Consider the following 16,796-nt stretch of genomic DNA (forward strand, 5'->3'; position numbering starts at 1 on the left):
GAGTCGCTCGTGCAGACTTTTAAAACCCCAATGCTGCAACTTACCCGGCAGATCCCACTGGTCTCCCTCCCTGTTCAATTAGTTAAATGTCCGTACGAGCGACTTTATTGGGATGCCATTTCACATGTAATTAATGAGGAAAAAAAACCTCCTGCTATGGGGCAATTATACAGTTTGAGAAGCTTCAATTGTAGTAATGACACATATTTTGTTTAATCCCTCAACTTCACATATATTTTGGAATACCATCTGGCAGGGCAAGGATTATCTAACTTATGTCTGTCCTTCTCCTTTACCACTCTTATAAAAGCTGCATGAACGAACAATTTAAACAAACTTAACAATTAGACACAGATAAATAAATGGGGGGTGGGTGCAAGTACCTAGAAAAATAACATTATATATATATATATATATATATATATATATATATACCACGGAGAATATATATACATTTTGGGTTTTTTGATCTTTTGAGATTTTGAACACAGATAAATTATTTTATTAGTGTATAGAACTGTAAAAATGATTTGGGAAAAGTCTCTTTCCCACCAGTTTTATCTTGGTTGTTTGTCAATATTTATTTAATCACTAACATTACACAGTGTACTTAATTCCCTTTACTCTAAATAACACATGTTCACAACAATTCAGTTCACAAGCCGTTCATGAGTAATGACTGTACACATCCAAAAGATAATACTGTTAGAAGGTATGGTTATTTCCCCCAAAAAATCTTGATGTTTGGTTAGTGGTACATTTCTTTTTATCAAATGTTCAGCCTCTGATTATTCAGAATACAAAATGATTCTTGAAGAATCAATATGGAACACTTTGCCACACAAGATAAGTTTTAGAGCTCTTCTGAACCAGGCATAAAAAAAAGCGTAGACCATTGGATTAAAAGTTGAATTTAAATATCCAATCCACACAAAAGCATCAATAACAATGGGTTGAATCATACCGTTGTGAAATGCATTAATAGCTAAAGAAAAAAAGAATGGGGACCAGCAAATTAAGAATACTCCCATTATTATACCCAACGTCTTTGCGGCCTTCCTTTCCTTGCTTCGAGAGAAATGTTGTCTGCCACCAAGAGTTATCTGGAAGTGCAGCTGGTTAGTTGCATCTTTGATTGATCTTGCTTGCCTCCTGGCTATTATGTATATTTTTCCATAAACACAGATCATAATGAATGCAGGTGTGAAGAATGATACTATTGTGGCCGCTGCCCCTGCAGTTTCCGTGAAAAAAAGGGAACATCCTCCAACACAACTTATTTCGCTGTAATAATATGTTTCTGAGCCTTTAATGTTCAAATCCAGGAATATCATGCCAAAGGCAAAGACAGCAGGGACCATCCAGCTGATCATAATCATAAGAAGGGTATTAAATACATTCATTCGTATTTTATATCTCAAAGGATCACATACAGCATAGTATCTGTCTACAGATATGAAGGATAGATGAAAAATTGATGCTGTGCTGAGCATGATGTCTGTGCTTGTATGGATTTTACAAAATAATTCACCAAAATACCAACAGTTCTCCACGGATCTCATCATGCTATACGGCATCACAAAACTTCCCAGGAGAAAATCTACTGTAGACATGGAGAGAATTAAATAATTGGTTGGGCTGTGCAGTTGCTTAAAGTGAGCAATGGAAATAATGACCGCAAGGTTCCCGGCCACCGTTGCCAAGATAGTGCTTGCCATAAAAATAAACATTGGAATCCTTATACTATTTGACCAGGTATTTTTCTCACATGACTTGTTCACATATTCATAGCAGTACTGAAGCTGCATCGTTTGCGAGAGCTGAGTCCTTCTTGCATTCGTAAAGCAAATGGTATCTAGAACTGTAATGAATTCTAGGGTTGTCGTTGGTCCATGGATTTTTTCCAGTATAGTAAACTGCAGAAAATGTAAAACAAAAAAATATATATTTTAGTATACATAGGACATATTACATTAAATTGTATTTAAAGCTCTCCTGCAGGTTCTGGACTGCACAATGGGGGAAGTGATCATTAATAATAATCATACTTAGACCTCTATTCGCTTCCTAGATAAATGTAGGTGGGAAAAAACGAAAGGGGGCAGTGGGGAATTCTGCATTGCATATTGTGGGCCGTTATCATAATGTTTTCATGGGTGTTTTCCGTTTCTTTTCTTGCGCAGCCACCAGAGGTAACCAGGACAATAAGCAGCATTGCATGATAACTGTCTCCTTCCTATGCTATATCTGGGCCAAATATTCCCAGCCCTCCCCTGGGGCCGATATATGTATAGGTTTTTGACCGGTATTTTGCCAGTTTTGAGAACAGGGAATAAAATGTTTATGGAATTGTGTGGCGGTTGTATATAATAACAGTGCCTCGTATTTAAAATGAAGCAAAATAAACCTGACAGGAATATTCCTACCTAGGTGATATATATTTCCACGGGAATCTTTATAAAAGTAGTAGGTTGAGCAAGGCATTCATGGTAAATCATTTGCAGTGATATTCTCACACGTTTATTTATCAAAACCCAAGTAAACATTAAGGCCTTCATTTAATATAGCATATAACAATATGTTTAAGGGTGACATGATTACTGCATCATAATTCTCTAAGTGCTAGGATTGCAGTTACAGCCATCTGGTACTTGGGGAAATGGATACCCCACACAACATTTCAGTAAAATGTGTAAGGTAAAGGTTATATTTTACCCTCTTATACTGTAAATCATCATTAACATTAAGGATGAGAAAGGTATAGGCTAACGCATGATGATGTACATGTCCTGTGGAAAAGAAAGAAAAAAAGAAACACACGAATAGAGGGAAGAGAGGTAGAGCAAAATGTGAAGAAGACAAAAAAGTGGAAGAGACAAGAAATAGAGGGGGAAAAAGAAGAAAGAGAGAAGAAGATAGAATAAATGGGAGAGAGCTAAAAGAGAAGGGGATAGAAGAGAAATGAAAAAAAGATGAGACGAGATAAAGTACAAATCTAGGTGATATTAGGTCTTAAAGATTTTTAGGGGATTTTAATCTTAGTTCTAACTAAAATATTCTGTTCTTGGATTATGGTATCTGTTTGCAAAAAATCCCTGTTTATATATGGAACATCACAAAATATCTTTAAACTGTTTGTTTGCTTTGGATGGTAATTAACAAAATGCATTAAACAGAAACAACTAACATCTTTCTGTATGATAAATAACTGTTTTTCTTCTTCGTTCACAATATGCTAATGACTGTTTGATTCATTTGACTTATGTTTGGCAGATGCAATATTCCCCAGGCGAGTTAATAATTTATTGACTGCAGGGACATTTTACACATTCACTAATTTCCCTCTTGAGTACTCTTTTGCCTAATTGGCAGAATATGTAGGTTCAATGCAAGCTTGACCATATATTTATCTAAACTAAACAATTTGTGACATGAATATATCTGATGACAACAAATTGTAGTTATTTGGTCCTGGCCTAGCTGGCACACATACCAAGCAAATGCCTGATGGGCCGATACATTATAAGGCCTCTTATCCAGCTGTTTTATAGACAGATAACCATATAATCCCTTTAGGTTGTGATGCATGTTAGATACAAACAGGCACACCCTGCAAAAGCTGTAAAAGTGTAGCAGCCGTGTGTATCCAGTTGCCCTACTCGTGTGATTCATTAGGTGCCTGCTGGCTAAACGCGGATTCATTCTGTCCAGCTGGTAGCTGCATGCCTGGATTTTGTCTGAAGAGCCAGAAAAGCTATGCTGGCCTGGACAATATAAAAGCAGAATTACATTACAATGTGTATTATATTTTTGAAATAGAGGAATATTTGTTACAAAGGATTGGATTTCCTTATGTCATATGGTCATACCTGTAAACTCTTAAGGTTTGGACCAGAGACTCCTGGAATCAAAGTGGATTAGTTGGCCTCTAAGGCATTATACATATTGGATTTTCATGTTTCCCAACTAGGGTCTGCCCACTTCTGCACCTTTCAGTGGGACTATCCCTGCTTGTTAGTGCAGCTAGAAATTTTCTACCATCTCTGACCTTAAACTTTCCTTGATAAGCAAGAGGGTAGGATCGTGAGGGGCCAGTCCCCAAGTAGTGAGCTTCTACTTCTAAAGTGGGTCAACATGGATGATTCCCACTAATTCTCTTCTTTAACAGATGGTTCATATTGAAATAATAGCTTCTTAATGTCCCATGTTTCATGTCAGTGTTACAAATATAGCAACAATATTATCTGAAAGCATGGCATGCAAGATGGATGTTTTGGTGTTGGCAGTAAATTAAAAGAGGGGACCACACTGCCAATTTTTAAGTTGTCAAGGTATGCAAATCACAGGCAACAGGCAATCATATTTGGTACCTCTGTAAAATTGATTGCCAATCCCTTTATTTACTTCCTTATTTCATTATTTTTTTCTCCCACATCAATTTCCCTTTCTTCTGTATCTTCATTAATTTTTTTAAATTTATACGGTATTTTTCTATTAATATTATATTCTATTCTATTTTCTAGTAATATTTCAGTCATTTTCTCTTCCCTTATCTTTTACTCTTTTGAGAAACATAGGCTGAGCAGATTATAGCAGTTAAGGCTGGAATGGACAATTTGGTTGCTGGATTCTAGTGAATGTAAGAAATAGTAGCTCTGGCGATAGGGTATAGCCAAAGCAATCACTGGCCACCTCCTTGGCACCTAAATAGTGCAACCTGTAAAATAAACAAGCATTTAACATTTACCTGTTATTGCCTTTCATCCATGTCAAGTGATGGCATTGTGTCTGCATGTTTAACCCATGGAAATAGACCATCTAAAATATAAAAAAAAATATCCCAACAAAATAAGATAGATGGAATAAGAAAAAGTGGCACCATTTGATGGCAATTTGCATGTCACTATAATAGGTTGTGACCTATGCCAATTGAAAAACTCATACTTCCATTTTGACAGGCTATTGAATACAGATTTGTTATTTTTGAATTAATCTCAGTTGATGTGATTTAAAAATGTGTTGCCGTTAAATGTGAAGTTCAGTAGACAATACTAAATATCTGAACTGGCTATTTTGTCGAAATCTATGCATATGCAAACTCTCTTCATCCACCAACTTGACTGCACTCAATATTTACTGACTTGGCAAAATAATCATGGACAGAATTTATGACTACAATTCCCTAGAAATAACTATGAATAAACCTAGTCTAAAATAGTTTGCACATAAGAGCTGTATAGATAAAATCATTTTTATTGCTAGCCACTGAGAAGCAAAGCAGAATGTCTCGCCAGCAGACCAAGTCAACAGAATGCTCTATATGGCAGCATCTCATTCCTGCCTTGAGTATGTCACCAAACCCTACAGATTCCAAAGAGAAACTCTCTGGGATCATTGAGTAGCTTGTACGCTTAAGTAGCCACAGAAGCTAGTAGAGCTCCTCCACCGAATGGCTACAGTCACTGGGCCTGCAGTCAAACCACACTGCAAATAGGGTGCTATATGCAAGATATAAACATCAAAAGTAGGCTTAATAACATAAGGATTAAAATATCCCTGAAGCAGAAGATAAAGAGGACCTCAGCTGTAAAAGTCACACACTTATTTTCAGAGGCCTAGTACTACATATTTATTTTCAAGGTAAGACCTTGTCCATATAGGTTTCCAGAGAGTAGGAAAAACATGGTCCTAGCAAGTAATTTCAGGACTGCTTCATCCCAATATAGTACAGTATATCCACTAGAAAAATGCAGTGCACCTCTTCAGCGTGTTATTTGGGTTATATAGAGCAGGGCCGCCATAGGATGTTTTGGGGCCTGACAAGCCTTTTGGGTACAAAGGTGACACAGACAATCGTTTGGGTGCAAAGTCAAGTCATTTAGGGGAACTGACAAGCTACATACACTATTTGGACAAAATTATTGGAACACCTGATGATTATACCAATAGGGACTTTGATGCCATTGCATTCATAGAATGCATAGGTATTGATATGAAGTTGGTTCCCCTTCTACAGCTATAACAGCTTTCACTCTTCTGGGAAGGCTTTCCGCAAGATTTTGGAGTGTTTGTGTGTGAATTTTTGCCCATTCATCCATTAGACTATTTGTGAGGTCAGGCACTGATGCTGAACAAGAAGGCTTGGCTTGCAATCTACGTTCCAGTTTATCCCAAAGGTGTTCAATGGGGTTGAGGTCAGTGCTCTGTGCTGGCCAGTTCTAAACACCAAACTTATCCAACCATGTCATTATGGACCTTTTTTTTTTGTGCACCACTATATAGACAAAATTATTGGGACACGCCGCTTCATTTTTGAAATCTAAATTTATGCTAGGCCCAGTGAAGGAAAATCTTTCAGCATACCAAGACCTTTTTTATTCCAGCATGACTGTGCATAAAGCAAGGTTCACACGGAGCACTGTGCATTATCGCCAAACGTCTCAACTTGCCCTTATATTAGTAGTTGATTATATATATATATATATATATATATATATATATATATATATATATATATGTTAGTTGGCAGAGGTGCTTTTAAAAGTCTTAGCTCTGTATGTGTGCCTACCTGCAGTACCACTCATTCAACACTAGGACAAGCACTAGTCATCCACTCACGATTCCCCTAAAGCTTTCATTCGACAATTCTGAAGCACAAAGAGGAAGCAGCCCAGCTTTGTGGCACCTGCCAAGTAGCTGAAGGGCGGAGACCTGGCAGTCTGGTAAGTATTTTTCCTAACGCCAGGTGTGACTTGGTTCTGCTGAAGCTCTGCTAAACCGTTCTACTGCTGCAAAACTGCTTGCCTGTCTCTAAAAACCACCCCTCTGGTGTCAAGACACCCACTCACTCTAACACCATACACTAACACATGCACACTCTAACTTCCACAAACACACACATTGACGCCACATACTAACACACAAACTCACTATAATGCCATATAAAACAACCCCATACTCACTCTAACACCATATATTAACAAACTAACACTCCCTCGTTTGCCTTGTGCCAGGTGCCATGAACTCTAAGCTCCCATCTGACACTCTCATACTATACACTGACACACACTCATGCTAATGCCACACACCAACACCTACACACACTCTAACACCAGTTACTCATGGTAACATGATACACGACACTAACATTAACACACAATTTACCACTATATGCTGGCACACACTCATCAAACACTAACACACACTCTTACCACATACAGCAAGACACACTATACATTTCCACATACTAATGTCATACATTAACACACATACACTAATAATGGATTGCATGCTTTCGAGACTATCTAGGTCTCTTTTTCAGGCATATTATCATCTTCACCAAATTTGCTTCATCCATTCACAAGGGGAGGGAGATTTTAAAGACATAGTATAGAAACGTTAAAGAGAGAGGGGACAGAACTAAAGGGACAGTATAAAGCCCCTGACAACCCAACTAATGAAGACTGTGTAAGTACTCTGTGAGCACTTAATATTAAGTCTTCAAAATACCTCTCCCTCCAAAATTACGGTAAAAAGGCCTACAGCTGCCCTACTCCGTGGTCCAAGAATTCTTGCTGCTGATTGGTTGAAGTATAGCATGTGCATGAAGACGTGTTTAGCCAGATATATCTTCTGCGTGGCATAAAACGGGTGTGGGGAAAGGGCAAATTCATATAGGGGATTCTGCAGGAATAAAAGTTTCCTTCTAATGACCAAAAATCGAGGATTCAATTAGCCACGATCTATTATAGTAACAGAGGGCGTAATAAAGAGGCTACTTTTTCTGGGGATATAATATTATACCCTCTGTCCTTATGCATCTTTCTTATAAAAAGTAGCAGCTAATGGCCCTTCTGTTCTGGCTAGCAATGAGTATCTGCCGGTGTGCATTGCTGAGCAGGACATGTGTTTGGCTAAATGAAAGGCAAAATATAAGGTGACACTGGATATAGGCAAAATATAAGGTGACACTGTACAATGGATGATGTGTATTATTTAACCTGCCCCTTGAAGAAAGTGAATATATAAACATTAATTAACAAGTATTTGACAATGCCCTATCTATAAATCTTTCCCCTACAAATGCAACATGAGCAAAAATGTGTATAAAATAAATATACAACTAAACATTAACAGCAACTAAAGGTGTGTTGCTAAAATGAATTGACATTGCGGCTCTGTATAAATAGCAACACTAGCAAAGGGTAGAGCAATCACCCTATTATGCCAATGGAATGTACATAATAAGAATGTTCATAACCTAGATGTATAATCTTAATATGTTTTTAGTATTAGCTTAACGTGTGCCAATCACAAACATGTTACAATGACAAGTGTATATAGAACATTGTTATTGTCCTGACAACAAGGCAAAGCATCAACATTGTAGCTGTTTTGCCAAAATAAGCAGATATTGTAGAAAAGGACCAAAACTGTGCCTACCTTGCCACCAACACATTCATCAGAAATAGTCCAACTGGCTCCACCACCTGCTTTAGGTCTTCTTATGATTTTTAGCAACAATACAATCTGAATGATATGTGATATGTTTGTGGTGACGCACTCTTTCAATGTGTTTTTAAAAATAGCAGGATGTATATCAAGGCAGCTTGATGGAAAATAAATAATACCTTTCTTTTTGCTAAAGCAGTGCCAAGGTAACAGACATCAGCTATTCAAATAAGGGAATAATGCCACTGGATAAGCAACACCCAGTGCTGGCAGAAGGTTATCCTAAATGAATCATTCCGCCTGGTTTTTGTTCTTGTAATTCTGCTGTGTGTGATTGTGACCAGTTTTAATATACTTTTTTTTTTTAATTTGTCAGTTACGAAGTAAATAACATTTTACTGCTATGCATAACATGGCATTAATCAAAACAATGAATTAGAAATGAAGATCCTGAGTATCTTTTTTTTAAATTTGTTTAAAGATGGAAACATTTCTAATACTGGATTTAGCAAAAAAAAAAAACCCACAAAACTGGGTTTCCTTATTTATGTGGGAACATTTTTAGTCTATGAAGAACACTTAATGCTTGTTCATTTTTGCCTAAAAAGGTCACGTTACTTTTGGATACATCACTGCAAACAGTTAATGAAATGCTTCTCTGTGTTTCAAGAGAATAATGCCTTCCATATTTGCTTGTATTGTGTAGATACTGTACATAGCATAAGAAATCTATTTGTAGGCAGTATATTTTCAGTTCCAAGAACTGAATGATATTCAAATCAAAAGATTTGGTGATGTCTTTAATCAGCATGCATAAAGGAAAATACAACAAATTCAATATAAAATCCAGGCATGTATAATAAATCAATGTATTGAATTACCTCATCATTGCCAATAATTAACCGATATTTTGACTCATATTGGATCTCAACAGGTGCAACTGAATATAACAAAGATTAATTTATTATTATGTGTATTCCCTGTAGCCTAATAATCTGCATAATTATTGTACTGTAAGTAAAGGGTAGACAGGAAAAAATCTGCTGGAGTAGAGTAAAGCTGGATCACGACCACTTGGCAGTGTGCATGATGAACAAAGTCACTCTATAGAGGAGAGTTTCTAGAAAGAAAAACAAGAAAACCATCTCAAACATTCTGCTAGGGGGGATGCAGCAGGGCCATCTTTAACACTAAGCAAAAAAGATACCTGCCCTAAGCCCAGGTCTACCTTAGGGCCAGCAGCACCTGTCCCTTGAACCTCCTGTTGTTATTCGCATTTACAACACCGGCATGCTGTAGGATGGAAGAAGGCTCAATGTGGGTGGTGGCATGCACAAATAGCGTAGTTGGAGGTTTGCCAGCGCACTATTAAAATCAAAGATGGCCCTGGGAAGCAGGTGTTTTTGGCTGTAGTCAGCGCTGCTCCCAAAAATTTTAGATTGTACCAGTCCGGTCATAGTCCTGAAATTCATTAGTGGGTTTTGTATTCTGCAACATGAATCTGTACACTCTTAAGTAGAAATTAAATTGTTGAAACAGTTGTTTATGCCCAGTTTATTCTAGAAAAATATTTTTTTTATTATCATACCAAGAACTGCAGTTTCATTATTTACAGCCTAAGGTATAACATCATTAACTATAATAAGAAATAATAAGGCCCCAACTGTCCTTATTAACATGCTATAGAGATTATCTTTTTTTTAATCAATTAGTGACTCTTCTCAAAGAAAGTCATGCACAATTTAACACCTAGTTAACCCCTTAAGGACCGGCTGATTTTCTTTCTTTGTACCCACCGTGATTGTAGCTGTTTAATGTTTTTGCGGTGCTCATGTTTATCTGTAATTTTCTTCTCTCTTGTTTAGTGTACCCACACAAGATATATATTTTTTTTAAGAAAAAGACGGGCGTTCTTTAGATAACATTATTTTGATCATGTTGTCTAATTTCCCATAAACAAAATATGGTGAAAATTTGAAAAAAGCACTTTTTATAACTTTTTTGAAAAATCTTTTATTCTTCTATAAAAGCTAATAAAAACTTGCTAAAGAGATTCTACTATTTTTCTTGAGTTTAGAATGTTTTATGTTTTGTTGTTTCTTCAAAACTGGTAATCCTTTTCCCATGTCCTATTTGGGATATCTTTGAAGCAGGCCAATTCAATTTACCCCCATCAAACCATATATTTTTGAAAACCAGATACCCCAAGGTATGTCAAATGATGGTATTTCCGTGCACTAATTTTACTACCAGCCTTTGTCAAACTTTCTTGTAGTAATTTCTTGTTGTGGTTTTTCCCCACACAAATCGTACTTCAGGAATACATTTACAGATCCTGGTCATGGGCGGACTGAGACACTTCAAGATCCCGGGCAACAAAAAGTCATGTGCCCCCGGTGGTGATGCCCCTCCCTTAGCCACACCCTATGTCAGGACCCAGGCAAGCAGGTCGGGTAGGAGCCCAGGTGCAGGGGATACTAGGGGTTCTGTCTGTACCCCTTGGTGCATACTGATGGGTAGGTAGATACAGACAGGCAAAGACAGGCACAGATGGAATAGCAAGACTGGAAACAGAATATAAGGGAGCTGAAGCGAGGACACAAGGCTTGTAAGGCCTCAGGCAGGGCAGACAGCAGGAAGCCCACTGGCAGGGCAGACAACAGGAAGCCCACTGGCAGGGCAGACAACAGGAAGCCCACTGGCAGGGCAGATGGCAGAAAGCTCACTGGCAGGGCAAACGGCAGGAGGCCCACTGGCAGGGTAGACGGCAGGAGCCCCACTGGCAGGGAAGACGGCAGGAGGCCCACTGGCAGGGCTGAAAGGCGAGGTCAAAAGGCAATCTGGGTCGGTAGGCAGGCAGCGGTCAAATAGCAGAGTCAAAAGAGCAGTCCGGGTCAGTTACCGAAGTTCAGAAACATGATACCAGGAAATAAACCAGGACCAGACACAGAGCCAAAGCAAATAGGCAGCTGACACTATAATTCAAAGGCCCTGTCTGAGGGGCTGAGCAGGTATATATAGGCAGGGCTCCACTCAGGTAATCAGGCTCAGCTGTCCCAAGCAATCAATAACAGGTGCTCCAGAGAGAGAAGAGTGGCCACTAGTGATTGCAGAAACACATCGCATGGTCCAGGCTGACACCCTATCACAACTACACCTCATCTTGGATAGACATTCAAGCACAAATACACTTACGTAGACATTCAGGTTCACACACACTTATAAATAGTGTGACAGAATGACCTGTCATACAGAGCCCCCAAGGTACTCAGAGATGGCTCCAGCCTGGCTGCCAAACAAAGATAGCACAGGTAGGAATTCCATTGTTTAATTAATCCCATTAATAGGATTGTTGCCAGGGGAATTAAAGGTTGGGTTGTATACATGTATCTGTTTATCTATGTTAATGCAGTTCTGTGGATATATGGGGCTATGTTTTACAACAATAAACTGTTCATTCTTGCTGTACTCAATTCAAGGTAGTTGTATCTACTTACTGGGTACACATAGCAAGGTTCCAGGTGTGTATGCTGACTGATGCTGGAAGTAATTTTGGGTACAACAGGAGGATACATCTGGGTGATCTCTGTGAGTGACTACAGCTCTCTTGATGAACCGGTTACACACACGTTACATCCATGCTCACACGCACTTATACAAAGACATCCATGCTCACTAAATTGCATTCTACGAAGAAGTATGTAGAAGTGTAGATCAATGTGTTGCAGTGGATGTTATCTACTTGGATATTGCCAAGGCATTTGACACGGTTCCACACAATAGGTTAGTATTTAAACTAAAAGAAATTGCTCTAGATAAAAATTCTTGTTTTTGGGTAGCACATTGGCTACAGAGAGTTGTCATAAATGGTAATTTTTAAAGCTGGACAAAGGTGGTAAGTGGTGTCCCTCAGGGTTCTGTTCTGGGACCAATTTTATTCTACATATTTATAAATGATCTTGCAATGTCACTCACTGATGGCGTTTGTGGTTGCTCTTCAGACATTATTTCAAACACATTTCAAAAAACACTATCTCTCCCTTTCTCATAATGTATCCCCTGTCCCATTATCTCTCCTCTCTCATTTGCTCTTACCTTTCTCATAAGCCTGTACCAGTGCATGAGCCTGTACACACGACTGGCCCGGTATTACTCCGTTCCCATCCGCCCTGCCAGTGGGCCTCCGTTCCTGTCCGCCCTGCCAGTGGGCTTACCTGAACCTGTACCTGAGCCTGAACCTGCCATCCGCCCTGCCAGTGGGCTTACTTCAACCTGTACCTGCCAGTGGGCTTACCTGCCAGTGGGCCTGTTCCTGTACCTGCACCCGAGCCTGTACCTGCACCCGAGCCTGTACCTGCACTCGAGCCTGTACCTGCCATCCACCCTGCCTCAGCTCCCGTGTCTCTGCCTCGGCTCCCGTGTCTCTGCCTCAGCTCCCGTCTATCTGGTTTTCCAGTTCTGCTACTCTGTCTGTACCTATCTCTCTGTCACTATGCATAAAGGGGTACAGACAGAATCCCCCGTATCCCCTGCACATGGACTCCTACCCGACCTGCTCGCCCGGGTCCTGACATATGACTTCAGCACCAGTGCCACAATGGAGCAGTGAGACAGATGCCTTGCGTTCCCACCTCAACAGAGAAGAAAAAGTTTGTGAAAAAGCTTGTTTCTAGAGAAGTTTTCAGTGACTGCTCCATGCTCCTCCTCTGCTCCCATTATCCCCATTACTTTTTGTAAGTCCTGTAATGGGAGTTACTACAGACCTCTGTTTCAGTGCACCCTTGTGGCTTCAGAGTTGTGTACCGTGATATTATATCATATCCCGGTGAAATAGACCTCACACAGATTTTATTTTGGGCACGTTAGAGGGAGATCGATGATCATCCCAAACTCCGGAGAGAGCATTTGATTGATTTGCAATGCATCTGTCAGGAATGTGAGGTTGGAGCGTAGCGCAGCGAGACACCAGGTGAACAGTAGATGCAAAGTCAGCATAAGAAATATCAGCAATGGTTTTATTCCACTAGACAAAAGGCATAAACAGTACCGTATAGCAATCCGTGGTCTGGGGTAGAAGAATATCAGCAAAGTCCATAAGCAAGCCAAGGTCAAAGTCCAGAGAATCCAAAAACAGGTATCAGCAAAACGGGTATCAGCAAAGTTCAGGAAAGGTTTTGAACAAGCAAGTAATGATGTATAGGTGCTGTGGGTTTAAATAGTCACCCAAAACAAAGCTCCTCTCACCAGCTCCAGAGATCCTCCCCCCACCTGCATACTCTAGTGAGTGGTGACCTGTCTGTCACTGCTTGTCCCGCCCTAGTCTGTCACTCCACATGTGGCGTTCCTCCTGTGCGGCTGGAGGCTGGGGATGCGGCCTAACATAGGCCTGAGCGGTCCGGGACTGCATGGTTCGCGGACGCGTCCGATGATGCCCCTACTGGACGGAGACCTCCGCAGACGACAAGAGACTGAGGTAGGACCCTGACAGCATCTCATTGTATTTGACACTGCTTTAAAACTGAAATGATTGTTAAAATTTAGGAGCAATATACAAACATAGTCACATTTTTACTGCTTCATACTACGCTCAACAACAAAGCAATGCCTTACAATCTTTGTATGTTTTATTTAGGCTTTTATTACAGATATGACAACTATATTAAGCCTACCCTAAGGGAGTAATTTCCAGACACTGTCTGTGCCCTGTTTGAACATCCTTAACAGATGGTTTTTGCTTATCTTGGCAACAAAACCTAGCAAACAGGACAAGTAGGGCTGTTTATTTCTCCACTTCAGTGGTTATTACCCAGTGCTACCATATGGAACTACTTTTTGATTAATCAAAGTCAAACAAAATCATCTGTTTTTAGATGGTATCATCAATCTGCCTTTTCATTAAAACATAATTTTTAATGTTTAAGTTATGCTGAATGCCTCACATTCTGTCTTGCAGGTAGCCATGTTTTCAGCACTATTAAATAAATATGGATACATGTTGTGAATTATATGCTTTTTATTTTACAGTAATTACAATATTGTGCTCTATGCGTAACAATAGTTGACACTTTCTGCTTCTCTGAATATGTGAGAATAGTATAGCTCCTTGAACTCCCGTACATATGTATTTTATTTGTATTATTTGTATTATTATTCTCACCTGGGCTAGCCTTCAGTTGAAACCCAGCACACATCCATGTTGATGTCATGGAGAGGGGTGTGCGTGGCAATGCAGTGTGATTTTCTTATATGTTCAGTAGACTTGTGCGTTCGGATTAAGACAAACTTGTTTTTCAACGAAAATTAGGCATTTGACACAGTGAGTTTTAGTTGTTTATTAAATACTGTTCTCTTCCTGAGTAGAGTTTAGTTAATTAGGATAGTTGCCCATTTACACTACTAGCCAAATCTGTGATTTGTGGACAACACAAAATATTTTGTATTATCTTTCTATTTTATCATATAATATTCTTCATCTTCATTGATACATTTAAAACCTGTTCCAGAGTAATTTAAGATAGTTGCCCATTTTAGCATTTCAACATAAAGCATTTTTATTATGCTCAATAAATCTAGCATTTTGACTGTGTGAAGTAGGGGTGAGTAGCAGGTGTACTATTTGTTCTGCGAATACAAAACATTTGGAAATGTCTGTGAGAAGGATTAAATCTAGTTTTTGTGAGTTTGGCAGAGCTATCGGCAGGCATGCACTAAAAAATAGTAGTTAGATGACCCCTGGTATACTAGTTCCATGTAGGCAGAAGGCTTCTTGCTTGGAGTCTACTACTAGTGATAAAATCTTCTCCATCCCTCATACCAAAGTGAGGCATGGTTTTAGTGACAACCAAGGACTGAGGGGTCATGTGCTGGTGACTTGGTGGAATCCAGGATGAAGATAGATTGCAAGCTATTTTATGGTGAAGCACAGAATAAAACCAACACTACCTGCACTGACCACAACTGACCTTGATGCTACCACTACAACCCTTGGTGCTACCACTACTGGCAGCACTCTCCAGCACAAAAAAATTGGCAGGCAATGGCACTGTTAGATGATAGCAGCAGATTATTTTGTTTCAGAAGGTAGTGAGCAAGAAGAGGGAAGGGCTACAGCAGGGCTCTATCAGGAGGGGACCTTACTCCACCTTCTACCCAGGTGGAAAAGGATATGGTCATCTTCGATTTGTTTAGATTATGAGCCAGACTTGGAGGAGCCAACTGACACATCTGCCAGCAATAAGCAGCAGCCTGCCCATGCCACAGATTCCCCTACATGTGCTGACAGCACTACCACCACCACCATCACAACTATCACAAATACAACTATGGGGGGAAAAACAACACAAATATCACTGCTACCTCCTCTGGTGGGCAATGCCATAGTAAAGTGTGGGAGTATTTTAAGACTATGGGAGATGGCACTGCGAGGTTCAAGTTGTGTTATAAGGTAGAAAGCAGGGTAAGTACATCTCATTAATTATAGGATGAATCAATGCTTACCTACTACAGTGCAGATTTGCTTCATGGGGAAACTCAATGCAGTAGCGACAACAGCAAACCCACAATAACCTCCCCACACACAAAACTGCAACACGAGGTTTGAGCGAGGAGGTTGTGCGTCGCATAGGGCACTGGCAGTTGGGATGCTTCTGGAGGTATGTGAGGCCGCATAGGCTGGTGTGTTAAGCTGGTCTTTGCTTTGTAGATGGGGTGGTTTGGCTTTTGTTTCAATGTTGGCTGGGGGTTTTCTGGTTTTTATATTATTATTTTTTCTTGATGCAGGATCCGGAGTCTTGGTCTGGATGGTGGGCGACTCTCACGTGTACTGGGCCCTTCGGAGAGCCGCAGTTAGGGTTAAAGGTCTGCAGATGGGCTTCCCGGAGGACCTGGTCCGTGTCAGTTGGTTCAGGGAGCGGGGTTTGTTATGGGATGGTGCTCGTTAAGGTTATGCGGTACCTTCGTTTAGGTGTGGCTCCAGCTGTGGTGGTCATTCATGTGGGTGGCAATGATATGGGTGTTGTACCTCAGCGGGAGTTAGTTTGGAAGATACGTCGTGATGTTTATAGGTTGCAGGTTTTAGTTCCCGGTGTTCGGTTAGTCTGGTCTGAGATGATCCCTCGGTTGTGCTGGCGGCATGCAAGAGATGGTGAGGCGATGGAGCACAGTAGGGGCAAGGTGAATAAGCTCATGGCAAGCTTTATTCGGAAGCACCATGGGGGGGGTGAGGCATGTGGCGTTGGAGGGTTGTCCTTCAGGTTTGTTTTGTGATGATGGCGTTCATCTCTCTGATCTTTTTTAATTGCGGAAGGGGTTGAAAAAAGCAGATTTTCTTTTGGTGGGGGGAGCCC

At 40.1% G+C, this 16,796-nt stretch overlaps 1 protein-coding gene across 1 annotated transcript; it reads right to left on the reverse strand.

The window, feature by feature from the left end:
• Positions 1-585: 585 nt before the first annotated feature.
• On the reverse strand, positions 586-1,808 carry LOC128482884 (trace amine-associated receptor 1-like). Its single transcript, XM_053458850.1, has one exon. It carries the CDS (start codon positions 1,806-1,808, stop codon positions 789-791), a length of 1,020 nt encoding a protein of 339 aa, XP_053314825.1. The 3' UTR covers positions 586-788.
• Between the last annotated feature and the right edge of the window lie 14,988 nt (positions 1,809-16,796).

Source organism: Spea bombifrons, chromosome 3 (genome assembly GCF_027358695.1).
Source record: "Spea bombifrons isolate aSpeBom1 chromosome 3, aSpeBom1.2.pri, whole genome shotgun sequence".
Lineage (NCBI taxonomy): Eukaryota > Metazoa > Chordata > Amphibia > Anura > Pelobatidae > Spea > Spea bombifrons.

Coding starts and splice junctions, on each gene's coding strand:
- LOC128482884 (XM_053458850.1), bottom strand. CDS start 1,808: ATGCAGCTTCAGTACTGCTATGAATATGTGAACAAGTCATGTGAGAAA.